Source organism: Artemia sp. Qi Xiang Cuo, chromosome 5 (genome assembly GCF_049724085.1).
Source record: "Artemia sp. Qi Xiang Cuo chromosome 5, ASM4972408v1, whole genome shotgun sequence".
Lineage (NCBI taxonomy): Eukaryota > Metazoa > Arthropoda > Branchiopoda > Anostraca > Artemiidae > Artemia > Artemia sp. Qi Xiang Cuo.
Genome location: NC_142798.1, coordinates 79,678,177 through 79,700,777, shown reverse-complemented (window position 1 = coordinate 79,700,777; position 22,601 = coordinate 79,678,177). Strand labels below are relative to the sequence as shown.

Below are 22,601 nucleotides of genomic sequence, written 5' to 3'. Positions count from 1 at the left end.
ACTACTATTTAACTAGGCTTAGGCTTTAGGCTATATTTGAGAGAGTGGAGTTCAATAACATAATGCATCTTTTATCTAATATAATGCATCTCTATATAATCAATAATATAATGCATCTTTTAAAAGTAGTGGAAATGGAATTTGAGTTGACAAAACCAGCACTTTATATATATATATATATATATATATATATATATATATATATATATATATATATATATATATATATATATATATATATATATATATATATATATATATATATATATATATATATATATATATATATATATATATATATATATATATATATATATATATATATATATATATATATATATATATATATATATATATATATATATATATATATATATATATATATATATATATATATATATATATATATATATATATATATATATATATATATATATATATATATATATATATATATATATATATATATATATATATATATATATGAAAATATATATATATATATATATATATATATATATATATATATATATATATATATATATATATATATATATATATATATATATATATATATATATATATATATATATATATATATATGTGTGTGTGTGTGTGTGTGTGTGTGTGTATGTAATATATATACGTAATATTTAATATATGTAATAAGTATATGTAATAAATACATACCAGTACCATTATTCTTCCTTGAAATATGTTCAACTCTCGCTCTAAACGAAAAGTGTAATATTTACATTATTGATGGTGCGGGCAGGGATTTTTGCATTCTTGGGATTTTGATTTTTGCAGCTCCAATAGACTATCACACCTATTAAACATACTTGTCTTTAGACTGTAAGACATTGTTCGGAGCTAATAACATTAAATAAAAAAAACAAGTTTTTTTTTTAACTGAAAGTAAGGAACGACGTTGAAACTTAAAACGAACAGAAATTATTCCGTATATGGAAGGGGCTGTCCCCTCCTCAACGTCTCGCTCTTTACGCTAAAGTTTTTTATTGTTTAAAAAAATAGAGTTGTGAGAAAGTCAAACTTTAGCGTAAAGAGCGAGGCGTTGAGGAGGGGACAGCCCCTTTCATATACAGAATAATTTCTGTTCGTTTTAAGTTTTAACGTCATTCCTTACTTTCGGATAAAAAAACTTGTTTTCATTTAATTTTTGAACTTTTTTGAATTAATGCAGTTTTTGATTTTGGCTCACCGTACATGAATAATTACAGCAAAATTTTCATATTAATTTTACTTTTATTTGGTTAAATGGCTTTCTCGAAACTTTAATTATATTTTACGAATTTATTTTACGAATTTTATTTACGTTTAGTTTAATTTATTTACGAATGTTTTTATTAGTAATAAATATACGTAACTTTCGAATTAACTTACGTAACGAACTTCTATATTATATATTTTTAATACGTATATTAGGCGGTTCGCCCCCTAGTCAATACCTTGCTCTTTAAGCTAAAGTTTGAATTTGTTTTCCAATTCTTTAAAAATGACCCCTAAACCACAAAGGCCATTAATTAGAGTAAATAGCTCTTATGAAAGTACTAAAAAATCTTTGGCTTAAAGAGCAAGGTATTGACTAGGGGGTGAACCCAATCATATACGTAATATTTTCTGTTCGTTTTAAGTTGTGATGTTGCTCCTTACTTTCAGTTGGAAAACTTGTTTTTTTTTATTTAATTTCTGATCTTTTTTTAAATAATGCTGGGAAATCCGGCGCCCCCTTCATAGCAATTTCCCTTCCCCATTGAAAACTCCCTTCATGGAAAGATCCTCCCAAATAACCCCCGACCTACCCCCTTCTTCCCCCCCTACCAGAAAAAGATCCACCCTGAAAACGTCTTCATACTTCCCAATAACCAATACTATATGTTAACATGGGGTAAAGTTCATAACTTTCAGCCCTCCCCCCGGGGACTTCGGGAGATTAAGTCATCCTAAAATAAACATAATTATCATATTTTCGGACATGCTGAACAAAATGGCTATCTCAAAATTTTGATCGGGTGACTTTGGGAAAAAATGTGCGTTCGAGGGGGCCTAATTGCCCTCCATTTTTTTGGTCACTAAAAAATGGAACTAGAACTTTTAATTGTTGTTCCAATGAGCCCACCCACGATATTCTAGGACCACTGGTTCGATACGATCACCCCTGGAAAAAGCAAAAAAAAAGTAAACACGCATCCGTGATCTTTCTTCTGGCAAAAAATGCAAAATTCCACATTTTTGTAGATAGGAGCTTGAAACCTCTACAGTAGGATTCTCTGATACTTTGAATATGATGGTGTGATTTTCATTAAGGTTCTATAACTTTTAGGGGGTCTTTCCTCCTTTTTTCTAAAATCATTCAAATTTTCTCAGGCGCATAACTTTTGATGGGTAGGACTAAACTTGATGAAACTTATATATTTGAAATCAGCAATAACATCTAATTCTTTTGATGTATTTGTTGGTATCAAAATCCCTTCTTCTAGAGTTTCGGTTACCATTGAGCCGGGTCGCTCCTTACTTACAGTTCGTTACCAAGAACTGTTTGATACTATAAGAAAAATGAACAATAGTAACACTGGCGTGTTTTCAGACAGTATATCCTCTAAAACATAGAATTTATATTATGTTTGAGTAAAGTTTTCAGAAAGCTCCAAGCAGATGTCAAAATAGACTAATGAACATTATCGTGGTAGCCGTATCTGAACGTCTTCACAGGGAATTTTTCTATCAGTCTTCCTTTTCTTCATTGATTGACGCTAGGATAAGGTTGTTTATTTGGAAAACAGCTTCAGGGAAGGGAGAAAGAAAGGAAGTGGTCCTTTCATGTCAGAGTTCTAGTAATTAAATTAAGTACAATTCAATTCTGTCCATTTGCGGCTCAAGTTTAATGTGCAGAACGGAATATCCTCATACCCACCCAAAATCCTTGGTATTTAATGTTGCTGGGGAGGGAGGACAGGTCAGTCTACACATACACGTATACAAATACGTATATATATATATATATATATATATATATATATATATATATATATATATATATATATATATATATATATATATATATATATATATATATATATATATATATATATATATATATATATATATATATATATATATATATATATATATATATATATATATATATATATATATATATATATATATATATATATATATATATATATATATATATATATATATATATATATATATATATATATCCGGGTGGGCGGAAAGTAACTCCCTATTTTGATTAATAAAACAATGTACATTATATTTATTTATTCTCAAAAAAATTTTTCATACAAGGTAGGCATAAATGGTAAGTTATCTCTAAAATTCAATATGTGCCCCAGATCTTTCCACCAGCTGCTGCAAACGTTCAGGAATGGCATCCACTGACTTTCTCAGAAACTCCGCTGGGATGGTGGACATGACTCCCTTAATTCAATCCTCCAGTTCTTCGAGTGTCTTTGGTTTGGAGCGGTAGACTTCTTCCTTTACCCTACCCCAAAGAAAAAAGTCGCAGGGTGTCAAATCCGGGCTCCTGGATGGCCATTCATTTGGACCACGACGTCCCAACCAACGCCCCGGAAATCGAGCATCTAGCCGTTCGCGGACAACAAGAGCATAGTGTGGTGGGGTGCCATCTTGCTTAAAAATCAACTCGTCGATGTTCTCGCATGTGCTGACAACTGGCCAGACTCTTTCACACAGCAAATCATGGTATCTTTCAGCATTCATGGCGTTGCGTAGAAGAAATGGGCCCACAAGCTGATCTGAGGTGATACCACACCACACCGTTACTTTGGGTCAATTTTGCTGTTTTTCAACTGTCATCATAGGATCCTCTCCTGCCCAGTAGTGGCAGTTGTGACGGTTGACAAAGCCTCCGACGTGAAACACAGCCTCATCAGTCCAGAGGATGTTGCGGAAGAGATGGGGCCACTCTTCATGCCAAGCCAGCATGATTTCTCCAAACTCCATGTGAATGTCACAGTCCTCATCCGAGAGTGATTGGCAGTAGTGCGGCTTCCACGTACGGCAGTTCAACTCTTTCTTGAGCACAGTTCGCACTGTGTAGCGGGTGAGTCCACAAGCAGTAACAAATTATATACAATTTATAAGTAATTTAAAATAGGGAGTTACTTTTCGCCCACCCTGTATATATATATATATATATATATATATATATATATATATATATATATATATATATATATATATATATATATATATATATATATATATATATATATATATATATATATATATATATATATATATATATATATATATATATATTACCTAGAGGTTGGTATGAACCCCCCCCCTCCTGAAATGTTTGTGTAACTTGTAAAAAGGTAACAAAAACTGATATAAACAAATTTCGTATGCGCTTTTTAAGTTTTTTGTGTAAACCCCACCCCCCCCCCCATTGGGCATTGCTTGGGCTTTTCTTAACCGTAAAAGATGTTGTGCCAGACGAATGAAATTTTCAGTAATAGATCTACAAAAATGAAGTAAAGCCTGTAAGCGCTTTCTAGACCCCCATCTCTGTTATTCACCCCTTTTGGATACTGATTCCTCGTACAATTAAAAAAAAAAAAAACTTGGTGGTAAAACTAAAATTCAAATGTACCACCAAAATCACAGTCTGACGGTGTGTTTCCAAACTCTCCCATCTGCTCATTTCCTAATTGTAGGACTTGGAATATTCAGGAAAAAAGCTTCTATTTTGAAAAAAAGCCCGGAAAAATCAAAATATGGCTTAGAATCCACCTCAAATCCTGGAAACTGCATTGCCAAGGTCAACAGTCTAGGAGAATTTTTTCTGTTTCATTTATCTTCTTGTCAGTCATAAATTAATCAGTTGACAATTCCTTAGAACGCGAATAAGAAAGTATATCAGAAGAAAAATACATCAAAATCAGCCTATGGTTTCCATGACGTGGCTCTAACCCTCTGGGATAGCCTCTCAGGCACCACTAGGGGGCTCTGAATTTGTCTCTTTGTTTAAATTGTAGGTCAGATTCTCCTTAGTCGATATATAGTTGAGAGCAGTTTTCTTGTGAAGATCATGGTTTAGTTTCCCCCCCCTATTTTCCTGTCTTTATTTTTGTGCTGTTGATGATATGATTTTATCAAGACTGTATCCACGGGGGTAGAGGGTTGGACCCCTCCCCCCCCCCTGAAATTTCTTATGACTTATAAAAATGTAACCAATTCAATACAAACAAATTTTTGATGTATTAAAAAAATTATAATAGCCCCCCTCCCCCCCCCCGAAAAACTACCCCCTCCTAAACATAAAATCCTGGATAAGGATTGGAATTTGATTATTTAATTGAGCCACTGCAAACAGATCATTTGACCTTCTAGTAGCGGCTATGTTTATTTAATTAATTTTTATCTGTAAATTGATGAAAACAAAGAAATATATTTATCAATGAATTACATTTTTGTCACAACTTGAAATAAGTTCATTTTCAGGTAGTATTTTCTTGTTATTCTTCACCTTCGATTTCCCCTACCTCATTCAAAGGTTGTGTAATCATTATTGTAAATGATGGCTCTTTGGCTTTTGTAGCTCTCCAAATTAATCAAACCTCCTGTTTTCAGATTTGCTGAATTCATTAATCAGAAATTTAGTCACCGATCGAAGTATAATATTGGCAAGAGTAATCGTTTTTGCTGTTGAGGAGAATCAACAGCTGCATACCGTCTACGAAGCATTTGTTGAAAAAGCAGAGACTACATTTCCCGGGCCCATTGTGAAAAAGATTATAGACAGAATTAAAGTCGAGCAGGAAACACTGGAAAGAACTGAAGCTGTTCTTGCAAAATATGGGATACCTATTAATATAGTAGACAAAGGTTATGGAATAGCATCTGAAGGAGGTGAAATTTCAAGTGATTCACAAGTCCCCTGGTTTGTTGACAACTACTTTCCAGCTGGGTGGAACTCGAGCAAGTTTATGCCAAATATTTCCAATGGTACTTTTTTGGGCTGGTGGACTTACCCTTATTTTTGGTGCCTGAAAAATCAATGGCAAATGTCATACACAGTTCCTTTGTATTCTTCAGGTGCTGTTCTTTCACACAACACAGAAAGGTAAGGCCAATATTTCCAATAGTTCTTTTTTGGGCTGGTGGACTTACCCTTATTTTTGGTGCTTGAAAAATCAATGGCAAATGTCATACACAGTTCCTTTGTATTCTTCAGGTGCTGTTCTTTCACACAACACAGAAAGGTAAGGCCAATATTTCCAATTGTTCTTTTTTGGGCTGGTGGACTTACCCTTATTTTTGGTGCTTGAAAAATCAATGGCAAATGTCATACACAGCTCCTTTGTATTCTTCAGGTGCTGTTCTTTCACACAACACAGAAAGGTAAGGCCAATATTTCCAATAGTTCTTTTTTGGGCTGGTGGACTTACCCTTATTTTTGGTGCTTGAAAAATCAATGGCAAATGTCATACACAGCTCCTTTGTATTCTTCAGGTGCTGTTCTTTCACACAACACAGAAAGGTAAGGCCAATATTTCCAATGGTACTTTTTTGGGCTGGTGGACTTACCCTTATTTTTGGTGCTTGAAAAATCAATGGCAAATGTCATACACAGCTCCTTTGTATTCTTCAGGTGCTGTTCTTTCACACAACACAGAAAGGTAAGGCGATTTAAATTACACTCGCTATGAAGATCTGCAAAAGTATTGGACAGTGTTAATGTAGCCATTTGTTTGCCAAATATTAAAGGTAGCAGAAGCTTTTTGGCCAGCAGTTTTAGCCAGCTTTTTGCCCAGCTTAAGGTGATGTTATATCAAGCGAGTCTCATCTTTTGCGATTTTTAAATAGACAACTGTTTAAATTTTCTTGATTGGCCGTGAAAATTGTCGTTGCAATACATAATGGTCAAATCTAATATTTTGGAAGTATTTTTTTCTCAGGTTCGTGGGGTTAGATGTTTATATTAAAGATATTGATCTTTATATAAAAAAGCTATTCTTTGGATGCTATTCTTAGTTAGAAGTCCCCCAAGATTATTTGAAACCCCCTTAGAAATGAACTACTTGCCCCGCCCCCTAGAAATCATTATGTGATATATGTCCCAGGAATGGCATATATCTCATCTAGCAATCAGTGAGAAAAACATTGAGATAGATAAATCACTAAGAGGCGTGTAACAGAATCTTGTTCCAGTCAGAGGGACAGAGACTCCCCTCATTCTCCGAAAAAAATATTGGGTAAAATATCGCATATTCTGAAAACGGCAGACTACCAAAGCTGTCACAAGGAGGAGCTTATAAAATAGGTGATATTCACGAAAAACTCTCTTTCTTTAATTTTGTAATCATATTGCTTTATTCTGCAGAATTCTGAAATATTTTTTCTCCCTTAGGCTGTTGAAACAATTTTAAAATTTCAAAAAAAATCCTGTAACCGAAGAATCATTTCAGCAGTAACCAATATGGTAACATTTCGCATTTAGTCCAATAACAGTCAGCGTAGTATCACAGACTTAGTAAAAAGCGATGTGTCTCTCAATATCATTTTTTTTATTTCTCCTGGGATCATTATAGATAATAGTTTTGTCATAGAGAGTTGAGGAAGGGAATCCTCGATCGAAAATGTTAGTTTATACTGTTCTTTCAAAGGCACCGCTCTAGCACTGCCGTAGAAAAGAACTATATGTCTTCGCTGTATTTTTTTCTTCGTTCATTTTTCCAACCACTTCGCATGAGCTGGGTGGTCCTAGGAATTTAAAGGTGGCTTTTTTCAATTGTTAATTTAGAGTTATAGCGCCGTTTTTAAAGTAAAAAGGAATTGGATAGAAACTAACCTCCCTCCCATGCCCCATCTAGGTACCAGCCTCCAGCAATCCTCCAATACATCCGATCAAAGTTTTTAGAAAGCTATTTTTTTAGAATATTCAAAACTTAATAACTGTGCCTTCAGAGATGACGTAACATCCAGTGGCCCTAGGGCGAACTTTATGGATAATATAATTACCATATTTTTATATTCAGGTCTTATACCATAAAATGGGGGATGGAGAAGGTCTGATCTTAGGTGTCAAATTGGATCAAAACTTCCGTAGGTCCTTTTTTTAGGCTAAGAATAGCACTTATAATATTGGGGGAGGAGAATGAGCTGCTAGGGTGGCCAAAATCAGTCCATTTTTTTTTTTTTTTTTTTTTTGCTTTGATCACTTACAACCACATAGCTGTTAATTCATGGTACAAGAGGAGCCCAATGTAAAAAAATTGTTTGGGGTTACTGGCCCCCTCAAAATGAGGCCCCGAAAAGCCAAAAAGTTTTTCTAATTCCCTAAAAACTACATTCTTAAGTCCTTGACATAAAGGGACTTAAATGCGGAAGGATAAATATAAAACAGCAGTTAGTTCTCCTGAAAGAGATGCAAAACAGGACTTGAAACTTAAACTGTAAGTCTCTGGGCCCAGCCAAGGAGACCCTGATGTGAAAAAAACATCTTAGTTTGGTGGTGTGGCCCCACAAACAAATGGGATTCCACAAAGATCATTTTAATTTTGATCGGCTTGAAACTCAAAATCCTTAACTGCTTGTGCCATAGGATCCAAGCTCTGATGAAAAAATAAAAAACGAAAATAACATTTAGCCTCTCAAATATGGGGCAGGAAAAAGGTTCTAAAACCTTATTTTCGATTGTTTTAAAACTTTCAAGAATAGCTGTCTGGGCCAAGGGTAAAAAAATAATTATTTGAAGGGAGATGGGACTTAGGATGCCCTGAAACGGGTCAAAAAATTGCTTCCCCTGACCAGTTGAAGACTTACAGCCGTAAATTACTGGGCCAAGGGGGACCTTATCTAAAAAATTAACTTTGGGGCATGGTCCCCAAAAAGTGTGTTCCCAAAAAGGTCCCCAAAAAGGTTAACAAACTTTTATCTGGTCAGCTCAAAACTCGTTTCCTTAAGTCTTTTGATTAAGAAGGCCCAAATCAAAATGAGTGATAAAAAAAATATATTGATTCCCCCAGAAGAACCAAAAAGCTGTTTGAATGGAAATGGAGCCCTAAAAATGACCGATGTACTGTTGTTCATGAAGGCTTGTAACTTAAAACCGCAAGTACCAGGGCAAGGGGACCGCAGTGTTCATGACAAACTTTGGTTTAAACGGATGGACCCCCTCAAAAATGCATCCCCCAAAAAGGAGTGAAAAAAATTTTCATTTGGCTTGAAGTTATGGATTCCAAACTTTATGTCAAACCTTATTAAAACAATTCTTTTTTTTTCGATTAGCTCAAATCTTAAATTGTTCCCTTAAAAAAGAGCTATTAAACTATTTTACTTGCTGCTTAATTTTACAACCTTAAGCTTTTAAGCCTTGGGAACCTTGTTGCACAAAATATTTAGATTAAGGGTATGGTCCCCCCCCCCTTAAAAAGTGTCAAAACCATTTTTGTCTGGTTTGAAACTTATATCTGAAATGTCTTACATCAATTGGACCCAAATTCACAAAAGAAACACAAAGATCATTTGGTTGACAGGAAAAATAACCCTCAAAAAGAGGCAACAAATTAATCCAAATATAAAACTATAATTCCCTTGGCCAACTGGACCCTAATGTGCAATAAAAGTTTTACTCTGGGGATATGATCCCTCTCCAAGACAGGGGTCTTGAAAAAAGCCGAAAAAGTTTTTTTTATGATTGGCTTGGAAGTCTAAATAATCACTGTTGGTCTAAGAAGATCAAATTTTTTGGAGGGGAAGGGTGTTAGAAGCCTAGGAGTGGGCAAAAAAAATTCTTCTTCTTGGTCAGTTTGAGATTTATTGCCGTAATTCTCTCGGCCAAGAGAAACCTGAAGTGTTACAAAAAAAATTGTTGGGCCAAATTGGATCCCAAAAAAAGCCCGAAAACTTTTTAATGTGGATGGATACTTGGAAAAAAACAGATAGGTGATTATCGATCGGATTAAAATTTATTCTCGAACAGGTGATTTTCGGAAGTTTACACTACGATTTGTAATTGCCGGAAAATAAGTGCAATATTTTTCTGTTTTCTCTCATTTAGTCATTCAGCTGACTTAGTATATTTAATACGTGGTCAAACGTGACTTGCTCTTGAAGTGTGCTTTTAATTAGCTCTGCTTAAATGAAAGCTTTAAAATTGGTATAAAATACCAATTTTAATACCAATTTTAAAACATCAAACTATGCAAGTTTGATTTTGATAACTCTGTCAATTTATTCCTGATTTTCAGATTTATGCCTCAATTACTAAAAAGACAAAAAAAAACAATGCATTAAGTGCTTGAGACCGACTTGTCAAAAGAAAGCAAAAATAATTTATAACGACAATGTTATGAAACTAATTTCGGCTGCACTGATATGTGCCGCCAGGAAATGAACCTTACATTTGTATTGTTTACATTTGTAGCCTAAACTATTCAGGGCAAATAGACGGAACCCTGTAAACCTCAATGAAGCAAAAAAAAACTAATCTTACCTGCTGTAGTAAAAAAAACTCAATTTATTTTGTATCTAAAACAAAATACAGTTTGAGAAACTGCATACAGACGGCGTGTTGTAATTCAGTTCACCTTCCCTCCTCAAAATTCCTTAAAAATCACCTTCATACCATTAGGAATAGTTGTAGTAGTAGTCACAGTAGAAGTATTGGTGTTACTAGTGGTAGTACTAATAGTGCTAGCAGTAGTCCTAGTAGAAGCAGTAGTATTCATGTATTGTCTTTCGGTCAGTTGTCAGTTGAAAACCCCTCTCATCAAGTCCTGGAAGTTTTGACTTTATAGAATTAGCCATTGCTATGACATTGCTGGTATGTCCTATTAATCAAACAGTTCGTGGTAACGAACTGTAAGTAAGGAGCGACCCGGCTCAATGGTAACCGAAACTCTAGAAAACGGGTTTTTGATACCAATAGATATATCAAAAGAATCATATTTCAATGCTGATTTCAAATATATAACTTTCATCAAGTTTAGTGTTACCCATCAAAAGTTACGCGCCTGAGAAAATTTGGCTGATTTTCAAAAAAAGGGGGAAAGACCCCCTAAAAGTTATAGAAACTTAATGAAAATCAAACCATCATATTCAGCGTATCAGAGAACCCTACTGTAGAGGTTTCAAGCTCCTATCTACACAAATATGGAATTTTACATTTTTTGCCAGAAGAAAGATCACGGGTGCGTTTTTATTTGTTTGTTTTTTGTTCTGTTTTTCCCATGGGTGATTGTATCGACCCAGTGGTCCTAGAATATCGGTCATTCTAACGAAAATTAAAAGTTCTAGTGCCATTTTTAAGTGATCAAAAAAATTGGAGGGCAACTAGGCCCCCTCCCACGCTTATTTTTTTCCCAAAATCATCTGATCAAAATTTTGAGATAGCCATTTTGTTCAGCATGGTCGAAAATATGATAAATATGTCTTTTAGGATGACTTAATACCCGAAGTTCCCAGAGGGAGGGCTAAAAGTTATGAACTTTACCCAATGTTAACATAAAGTATTGGTTATTGGGAAGTATACAGAAGTTTTAAGGAGGTTTTTTTTTCTGTTTGTGGGAGGTATGGGGGGGTCGGTGGTTTTGTTGGAGGATCTGTTCATGAAGGAAGGTTTAATGGGGGAAGGGAAAGTGCCATGAAGGGGGCGCCGGACTTGCCAGCATTATTTAATGGTTATTGGGAAGTAAACAACCATTTTCAGGAAGGATATTTTCAGGAGGGGGCTGGGGGCTAGAGGCGGGGGTTACTCTGGAGAAAACTTCCGTGGAGGATGTTTCCTTGGGGTAAGGGACATGTCTATGAAGGGGGCGCCGGATTTCCAAGCATTATTTAAAAAACGATCAGAAATTAAATAAAAAAAACAAGTTTTTTCAACTGAAATGTAAGAAGGAATATTAGAACTTAAAACGAACAGAAATTATAACTAATGTGAGGGGGTTCTCCCCCAAGTCAATACCTCGCTCTTTACGCTACAGTTTTTTTTTTTAAGTGCTTTCAAAAGAGCTCTATATTCAAATTAACCGGCCGTTGTGATTATGGGTTTTGTGAATCAAATTTTTTTTAACTTTTAAATGCAAGTGCGTGGTCTTTACTAATGGGAGAACCCCCTCATATACGTTATAACATATGCGTAATAAAAAAAAACAATAAAAACAAGCGATACGGCTCAATAGTAATCGAAACTTTTAAAAACGGAATTTTGATGTCAATAAATGTATCAAAAGAATGTGTTTATAATGCTCATTCTAAATATATAAATTTTATTCAGTTTAGTATTACTCATCAAAGGCTACGAGCCTGGGAAAATTTACTCGATTTTTTAAAGAGGGGGGAAACATCCCCTACAAGTGAAAGAATTTTAATGAAAATCAAACTGTCAGATTCAGCGTATCAGTAAACCCTTTTACATAGGTTTCAAGCTTATATCTGCAAAAATCTACAACTTTGTATTTTTTGCCAGAAGAGAAATATACGAATATAGAAGTTAGTTACGTAAGTTAATTTGTAAAGACATCCATTTAGCAAAAGAAAAGTAAAATTTTTATGCAAATAAAAGCTGCATTAACTAAAAAACGATCAGAAATTAAATAAAAAACAAGTTTTTTAAACTGAAAGTAAGGAGCGACATTATAACTTAAAACGAACAGAAATTATTCCGTATATGAAAGGGGTTGTCCCCTCCTCAATGCCTCGCTCTTTAAGCTAAATTTTGACTCTGTCTCAGAACTCTATTTTTATAAATAACAAAAAACTTTAGCGTATTGAGCGAGGCGTGGAGGAGGGGACAGCCCCTTTCATATACGGAATAATTTTTGATCGTTTTAAGTTTGAATGTCGCTCCTTACTATCAGTTGAAAAAACTTGCTTTTTTTTATTTAATAATATACATGTTCATATACTTCTTAAAAATGTTCATCTCAGTGCTCTTAGCCCTACAAGTAGTTGCAATAGAAGTAGTAGCATTAGTAGTGAATAAAGCAGTAACAGTAATATTAGCTGTAGTGTGTACATATTGCCTTTTGGTGAAATGATCTTCCCCTTTAAGTATTTACTAAAAGTTTCAACTTAATTGAACTGAAACTGTGGTGATTCAACTGAAATTGTAAATAAGTTTGCTAATTTTTCTTGAATATTGGCTCCAAGTTGCAATCTAGTGTTAGCAATAAATAGAATGAAGTGAACTGTAATACTATTATGACGTCCGTGGTGAAACATTAAATATGGAATTTCAGCCATGCACGAGTGAAGAAGTGCGTAAAGTTGTGCAGTCACTTAAGTCTAATTCTGCCGGTGTTAAGGGTTGTCCCTTCGAGCTCTTAAAGTGATTTTTGGATATATTCTTCCCTCTCTAGTTTTTATCATTAATCTTTCCCTAGAAAAGGGAAGTTTATCGGTGCAGTTTAAGGTGGCGAAGTTCATTCCATTTCACAAAGGCAGATATAGAACACTGGAGAACCATATCAGTTTTATCTATCTTTTCAAAGAAACTGGAGAAACTAGTATATAAACGGCTATATAATTTCCTTCAGATGAATAGGACTTTGAGTCAGACACAGTTTGGGTTACGTAATGGTCATTCCACGACGCACGCCTTACAGCACCTGGTTCAAAGTGTTAACTGTGCATTAAACTCAGGTAACGTACCTATGTCTATTTTCACTGACATTAGAAAAGCGTTTGAAACGTTTGACTACCAAGTATTGCTTCATCGAATAAGAATTTTTGAAATAAATGGAATTTGTCTAAGATGGTTTGAGAGGTATCTGTACGGTAGGTAACTTAAAGTCGTTTTAAATGGTGTAGTTTCATCGAATTTTCCTGAGAAGTGTGGTGTGCCTCAGGGCTCTGTGCTGGGCCCTTTACTTTATCTAGTTTACGTGGACATGATGCGCTTCTATATGTAGAATGTATATATTACTTCATTTGAGGATGACACTGCGCTAACAGTATTTGCAAAATCAGTCGATGATATAATAATAAAAGATAATAATGCTCTCAAAAAACCGGAGGTGTTTAGGAGTTTAAATTTGCTGTGGGTGGATGCAAAGAAGACGTTTTTACTGACATTATGTAGTGGTGATTCTGTTGATGCAAGTGGCAAACTCCTATTGTGTAAAAAGCCTGTTGTACAAATTAAATCATTACAGTACCTTGGCTTCCATATTGATTCTAATCTTTCGTGGAAGCATCAATTGCACGTGGAGTTGGCATTCGCATAAGAATGGAGCATATTTGACCGGAACGTATTCTTTGCACGCTACATTTTGCAATAATTTAATAATATTCTGTAATAACATATATCATATGGATGTTTAGTTTCATATCACTGGTTGCCCTCAAATCACATTTGACTCTTAAAATGGTGCTATAACTTCTAGTTTATAATCAAATAAGCCTCAGCTGAAGTTTATACACCCACGCATTATATAAAAACCTTATGTGCCCCTAGGGTATAACTCACAACCTTTGCCTCGTGGCTCTGGGGGCTGTGTCATCCCTGGAGGTATCGTTATATGTTTTTTGGCTATTTTTAACAAAATGGCCATGTCACAATTTCAATCCGATGTGTTTGGGGAAAATAGGGGGGGGGGGGGGAAATTAGTCCCCCTATTAAGTTTGACTCTTAAAAGAGAGTGGAACTACGGCCCCCCTTCCCTAAAAACTTTATACGCCCCGGTGCACAACTAACAACCCTTGTCCCCAGGCTCTGGGGGTTTGTATCAGCCCCCAAGGCTTTGTTATATGATTTTTAGACTATTTTGAAACAAAATTGCTATCCTAGTGATTTATCACTATTTCTAGCGATTTTGTATATTACCAAAGCTAAAAAATTGCTAAATTTGCACATAAATCACTAGTTTATCTAAGAAAATCACTAAATCAACCAGAAAATCCCCATAATCTCTGTTTTTTTTTTTTTTTAACCGGGTGGTAACCCTGAGTATGATACAAGTAGATGCGATTACTTGGTTGTGGATATTGAAAACAGTGTAAGATCTAGTTTTACTTGGAATATTTTGGCCCTTCTGAATGGAATTTGCTTCCTGTGAGTGTTAGGGCGGCTGAGCATCTCCCACGGTTAAAAAAAAAGATTAGAAGAGTATTTATTGGGGATTTAGTTGTTTTTTTTTTTGAGGGGAGGATTTGAGTGGGCTATATGGCTGGAGGGAGGAGTCGGTTGAAGGGGTGGGTGTGGATGGAGTTGCGTTTGCATGGTGGTTGCTACCCTGGGGGTGTTTGTAGAAGGTGATGGTTTTTTTTGTTGGTTTTCTTTTTTCATTTTTATTTTAATTAGTCTAGGATACTTCTAGGAATATTTATGTATTTTTTTTAATATGATTATTGTTATTAATTTAAGATGCCTTTAGGAATGTTTATGTAGTTAATCGCTAAGCGTTAACAAAATTGAGATTTTTCCCTAGCGTAGCGATTTATATCTGTAATAGTTTTTTTTTATTATGTAAGTAAAACTAAAAAAAAAGTCAAGTATTACTCAAATCAATTCTTGAGATGCGCTGTTTTTACAATGTGAAGGCACATAGCGTCTTTTAACTTAGTTCAAATTTCCCTTTCCATCATTTCCCAAAACCAAACATCCAAGCAAAGTTTTGAGACATCTATTTTCTTCAGCATTGTTGAAAAGTTCAGCAATTATGTGTTTGGGAATGCCCCCCCCCCTCGAGGCCTAAAGGCAAGGGCTGTATGTTAGGTATTTTGATCATTGTTACATATAGTATTAAATAAATAAAAAAGTTTTTTTAACTGAAAGTAAGGAACGACGTTAAAACCTAAAACGAACCGAAATTATTCCGTATATGAAAGGGGCTGTCCCCTCCTCAACACCTGACTCTTTACGCTAAAGTTTTTATTGTTTAAAAAAATAGAGTTGTGAGAAAGTCAAACTTTAGCGTAAAGAGCGAGACGTTGAGGAGGGAACAGTCCCTTTCATACACGGAATAATTTCTGTTCGTTTCAAGTTTTGACGTAGTTCATTACTTTCTGTTAAAAAAACTTGTTTTTTTTATTTAATTTTTGATCGTTTCTAAATTAATGAAGGTTTTGATTTTAGCTTACTGTACATGAATAATTAAAACAAAATTTGAATATTAATTTTACTTTTATATGGTTAAATAGCTTTCTCGAGACTTGTTTAATTTTATTTACGAACGTTTTTATTAGTAATAAATATACGTAACTTACGAATTAACTTACGCAACGAACTTCTATATTCATATATTTTTAATACGTATATTAGAGGGTTCGCCCCCTATTCAATACCTTGCTCTTTAAGCTAAAATTTTGTTCCAATTCTTTAAAAATGACCCCTTAATCACAAATTACGTTAGTTAGAATAAATAGCTCTTATGAAAGTACTAAAAAATCTTTGACTTAAAAAGCGAGGTATTGACTAGGGGGTGAACCCAATCATAAACGTATTGTTTTCTGTCGTTTTAAGTTTTGATGTTGCTCCTTACTTTCAGTTGAAAAACTTGTTTTTTTATATAATTTCTGATCTTTTTTTTAAATAATACTGGGAAATTCGGCGCCCCCTTCATAGCAATGTCCCTTCCCCCATGAAAACTTCCTTCATGGAAAGATCCTCCCACATAACCCCCGACCCCCCCCCCCCATTACCAGAAAAAATCCTCCCTGAAAACGTCTGTATACTTCTGAATAACCAAACTATATGTTAACATTGGGTAAAGTTCACAACTTTCAGCCCTCCCCCGGGGACTTCGGAGGGTTAAGTCATCCTAAAAGACATAGTTATTATATTTTCGATCATGCTGAACAAAATGGCTATCTCAAAATTTTGGTCGGGAGACTTTGGGAAAAAATGAGCGTGGAAGGGGGCTTAGTTGCCATCCATTTTTTTGGTCACTTAAAAAGGGCACTAGAACTTTTAATTTCCATTCCAATGAGCCCTCCTACGATATTCTAGGACCACTGGGTCGATACGATCACCCCTGGGGAAAAAAAACAAAAAAAAAACAAATAAACACGCATCCGTGACCTTTCTTCTGGCAAAAAATGCAAAATTCCACATTTATGTAGATAGGATCTTAAACCTCTACAATAGGGTTCTCTGATACGCGGAATATGATGGTGTGATTTTCATTAAGTTTCTATTACTTTTAGGGGGTCTTTTACCCTTTTTTCAAAAATCAGCTAAATTTTCTCAGGCACGTAACTTTTGATGGGTAGGATTAAACTTGATGAAACTTATATATTTAAAATCAGCATTAAAATATGATTATTTTGATGTATCTATTGATATTAAAATTCCGTTTTCTAGAGTTTCGGTTACCATTGAGCCGGGTCGCTCCTTACTTACAGTTCGTTACCACGAACTGTTTGATATGTTATTGAGAAAATGTCTGCATGTTTGACTGCTACTTTCCCAAAATACGAAGGGCATTAAGGTGAATCTTTCAAGGAATGTTGAGGGGTGTTGAACTAAATCAAAGCATGTTATGTGCATATGGGTTGTCAAACGGGTGTAATTTATGAATGACTAAGTAAATTAATTATGAACTTTCAAGAAATGATAATGGTAATAATTAATGCAATTATGAAGGAGGTTGCCTCATCCTTAATACCTCTTGTTGCCCTCCAATCGTTTTTGACCATTAAAAAAGGTTCTTTCAATTTCCAATCGAATAAGCATTTTTTGAAGTTTCTTCGACAACAAACGGCCATCTCAAAATTTTTATCAAATTTATTTCGGGAAAATACGAGGTGTGGGTGGTATCCACCCTCCAATCACCTTGAATCTTGAAAAGGGTGCTAAAACTTCTGATTAGCATCCCCGTGGGCGCCTCTAAAGTTTATACGACCACCCTTTCTTTAAGAACCTTATATGCCCCAAGGTCCTATCTTATAACCCTTGTCCCAAGGGTGGTGGGGAAGTTGCCATCCTCAAAGACATAATTTTTGGACCTTTTAACTACGCAGAACAAAATAGCTATCTCAAAATTTGGATTGGTTGTTTTTGGGGAAATGGTGGGAGTGTGAGGGGGATTAGTTCCCCTCCAATCCCTTTTGACTATTAAAAGGCGTACTAGTCCCTTCTATTTCCAATCGAATGATCCTCTTTCGAAGTTTCTACGACAACAAATGGCCATCTCAAATTTCTATAAGTTGAATTTCGGGAAAATACAAGGTGTATGGGGTTGATATCTACCCTCCAATCACTCTAAATCTTGAAAAGAGCACTAGAACTTCTGATTATCAATCCAAAGAGCCCTCTTTGGAGTTTTTCCGATCACCCTATCTATACAAACCTTATATGCCCCCTTGGCATTATTTACAACCCTTGCCCTAAGGGTTGTAAGGGGATTGTTATCCTCAAAGACGTAATTTCTGGACCTTTCAACTACGTTAAACAAAATGGCTATCTCAAAATTTTGATTGGATTTGTTTGGGGAAATGATGCACGTTGGAGGGATTTTAGCTGCCCTCCAGTCGCCTTTGACTGTTAAAAGGGGACTAGCCATTTCAATTTTCAATCGAATAAGCCCTTTTCGAAGGTTCAAAGACAACTACTTTGATACAAAGTACCCTGGTCTAAAACCAAATAATAATAATAATAATAATAATAAATTGTGTATTATTTACACAATGTAACAAAATGGACTATTGGTAACAAAATGGCTGTCTCACAATTTCAATTAAAAGCGTTTTGGGAAAAGAGAATGTCAGGGAGGAGGGTTGGCTTGTTGCTTTCCATAATATTTGACTGTTGAAAGGGAACTAGAGCTATACATTTCCAATCAAATGATCCTCTTCTAAAGTTCAAACAACCACCCCTTTCATAAGAACCTTAAATGCCCCTGGGGCAAAACTTACATCCCTTACCCCTTACCAAGGCTTTGGGGGATTTTGTCAACCCCAGAGGCCTTATTATATGATCTTTGGATTATTTTGAACAAATGAATATCTCAGAATTTCTATCAGATGCATTTGCGAAAAATACGATGTGGGGGGATGTGTGGCTGTCCTCCGATCACTCTGACTCATAAAAAGGGCAATAGAACATCTTATTTCTAATCAAATGAGCCCATTCCGGGGTTTTTACGACCACCCATTCCAGATCAACCTTACAGCCCTTGGGGAGTAACTTACAGCCCTTGCACTAGTGGCTGTGGGGAAGGGGGCTGTAATCCTCAAATACATAATTCTCAGACCTTTCAACTGCGCTAAACAAAATGCTATCTCAAAATTTTGATTAGATTTGTTTTGGAAAATGATAGGTGTGGCGGGAGTTTATTTCCCTCCGATCACTTTTGACTAATAAAAAGAGCACCAGCCCTTCCTATTTCCAATCGAATGAGCCTTTTTCGAAGTTTCTACAACAACAAATGGCCATCTCAAAATTTCTATCAGATGCATTTCGGGAAAATACGAGGTGGGGGGGGTATCCACCCTCTGATCCTTTTGAATCTTAGAAAGGACACTAGAAATTCTGCTTACCAGTTCATTGAGCCCCCTCCAAAGTTTATAAGATCACTCTATACAAACCTGATATGCCACCAGAGCATAACTTACAGCCCTTGCCCTGAGGGCTGTGGGTGGTTGTCATCCTAAAAGACATATTTTCCGGACCTTTCCATTATGTTGAACAAAATGGCTATCTCAAAATTTTGATTGGATGTGTTTGGGAAAATAGTGTGCGTGGGAGGGGGGTTAGTTGCCCTCCAATCGCTTTTGACTATTGAAAAGGCACTAGCCCTTTCAATTTCCAATCAAATGAGCACTTTTTAAAGTTTATAAGACAACAAATGATCATCTCAAAATTTCTGTCAGATGCATTTTGGGACAATATGAGATGTGTGGGGGGGGGGGGAGGGTTATCCACCCTACTATCACTCTGAATCTTAAAAGGGCACTAGAACTTCCAAAAACCAATCCAAAGAGCCCCTTCTGAAGTTTATACGGTCATCCTTTCTATATATACCTTATATGCCCTCAGGGCATAACTTACAATCCTTGCCCTGAGGGTTGTGTTGGGATATCATCCTCAAAGACATAGTTTTCGGGCCTTTCAATTACGTTCATTAAAATAGCTATCTCAAAATATGATTGGATGTTTTTGGAGAAATTGTGAGGGTTGAAGGGGGGTTAGTTGCCCTCTAATCACTTTCGAATATTAAAAACGACACTAGCCATTTCAATTTTCAATCGAATGATCCCTTTTTTAAGTTTCTGCGACAACTCCTTGAATATGAAGTGCCCTGATCTAAAACCAAAAAAAAAAAAAAAATTAAAAGTAAAAAATATATTGTGCCCACATCGCTCTTTACTTAGGTAGCGCTATAGCGCTCCTAATTTTACTGACATATTTACTGACATAATTTTACTGACATGACGGATTTTGTATCTTTCCTTTTGATCGATCTTTAAAAAACGATCTCCAGTAAGAGCAGTTTGTAATGACGAGCAAAACTCGTTCTTATCGTAATTTTCAAGACATTAAAGATTCTACAGTAGAACATCAATACACAACCCTGTTAACTCCGTAGCAAAACCAGCTCTCGCCCTTGTCTTTACCAGAGTTCCATCATAATTTACTAAATATATGGTTGTAATCGGCAAATCTGTTTAAAAAGTATAATAGATTAATAGTCTATTAATACACAGTGCTATTAAAATAGTAATTATTCGTAATAATCTAGAAAGAAAACCAACCATTTATTTTCTCTTTTGATTGTTGTCTTACGAACTGAATGGGTTTAACTGAATGTCTTACAAGCTGAATGGGTCTTACAAACTGAACTGGACAATTTATGTGTCCTTTTTGTTTGCTTTGTTGAATTTCTCTTTTTTTCTAATTAATTTGGAGGCATAATTATGAAATAAAAGTAGTACCCCTTTTTTCTCATTTTTTCTAATAAAGAAAAAACATTATTGAGGTACTGTACTAATGACATGAGCTTGATTATACTCATTGTACTTAGAAAAAATAACAATGGGACAAGAACCTCATTGACACTGTCATATTTACCTTTAAGTTTGTAAACAAGGTGAGATTTCGAACTTCATTATACCAAAAACCTGAGAAAACTTTCCAGGATATTCCTGGAATTTTTTTTTTTTAATGTAAAGAAACAAAAATAGCATCTTGTGATTAAAAATCCATACTTGAAAAGGTCTTGCTGGTTGGCAACAGTAATTCTTGCGGTTAAAGATCCATCATAGGCAGCGCGCTAGGGCTGCCTAAGTAAAGAACGATGTTGGTACAATGTGTTTTTTTTTTCTCCATACCCGGGCTCTTTGTATCGAACGAGTTGTCGTAGAAACTTCCGAAAAGACTCATTCGATTCGAAATTGGAGTGGCTAGTGTCCTTTTTAATAGTCGAAAGTGATTGGAGGGCAACTATCCCCCCCTTACGCCCATCATTCCCCCCAACACATCCAATTAAGTTATGTCCTGGGGGCATTTAAAGTTTGTATAGAAGGCGATGTCGTAGAAACTTCAAAACAGGCTCATTCGATTGAAAATTCAAAGAGCTAGTGCCCTTTTTAATAGTCGAAAGTGATAGGGAGGGCACCTAGCCCCCTGCCCATCATTCCCCCCAAAACCCCCACAATCCTCAGGGGAATACTCCCCCACAACCCTCAGGGAAAGGGTTTTAAGTTATGCCCTGGGGGCATATAAGGTTTTTATAGAAGGTGTTGTCGTAGAAACTTCAAAACGGGCTCATTCAATTGGAAATTCAAAGGGCTAGTGCCCTTTTTATAGTCGAAATTGATTGTAGGGCAACTAGCCCCCCCCCCCCCACACGCCCGTCATTTCCCCAAACACATCCAATAAAAATTTTGAGATAGCCATTTTGTTCAGCGTAGTTGATCTCAAGATAGAAATATGTTTCTGAGGAGGACATTCCCCCAAAACCCTCAGGGCAAGGGTTTTAAATTATGCCCTGGGGGCATATAAGGTTTTTTATAGAAGACCTTATTCTAGAAACTTCAAAACAGCCTCATTCGATTGGAAATTCAAAGAACGAGTGCTCTTTTTAATATTTAAAATTGAGCGGAGGGTACCTAGCCCCCCCCACGCCCATTATTCCCCCCTACACATCCAATCAAGATTTTGAGATAGCCATTTTGTTCAGCGTAGGCTAGTCAATTTCTAGATAGAAAATGTGTTTTTGAGGAGGACACTCCCCCACAACCCTCAGGGCAATGGTTTTAAGTTATGCCCTGGGTGCATATAAGGTTTTTATAGAAGACGTTGTCGTAGAAATTTCAAAACAGGCTCATTCGATTGGAAATGCAAATGGCTAGTGCCGCATTTTAATAGTCGAAAGTGATTGGAGGGCAGCTAGCCCCCCTCCCCCATCGCCCATCATTCCCCCAAACATATCCAATCAAAATTTTGAGATAGCCATTTTGTTAAGCGTAGTTGATTTCCAGATAGAAAATATGTTTTTGAGGAGGACACTCCCCCACAACCCTCAGGGCAATGGTTTTAAGTTATGCCCTGGGGATATATAAGGTTTTTATAGAAGGCGTTGTCGTAGAGACTTCAAGGTGGGCTCATTTGATTGGAAATTCAAAGAGCTAGTGCCTAT

General features: G+C 35.6%; 1 protein-coding gene and 1 long non-coding RNA gene across 2 annotated transcripts in view; one reads left to right on the top strand and one right to left on the bottom strand.

Moving 5' to 3' along the window:
• Positions 1–22,601, top strand: part of LOC148952579 (putative G protein-coupled receptor CG31760) — a 578,976-nt gene that overhangs the window by 7,995 nt on the left and 548,380 nt on the right. The window contains exon 2 of the mRNA XM_089089961.1: positions 5,647–6,139. Coding sequence (XP_088946087.1) covers positions 5,647–6,139 — 493 coding nt within the window. The remainder of the gene's footprint in view (positions 1–5,646; positions 6,140–22,601) is intronic.
• The window catches only part of LOC148952582 (uncharacterized), an 85,159-nt gene that overhangs the window by 39,915 nt on the left and 22,643 nt on the right, over positions 1–22,601 (bottom strand). The gene's annotated exons all lie outside the window — the stretch shown is intronic.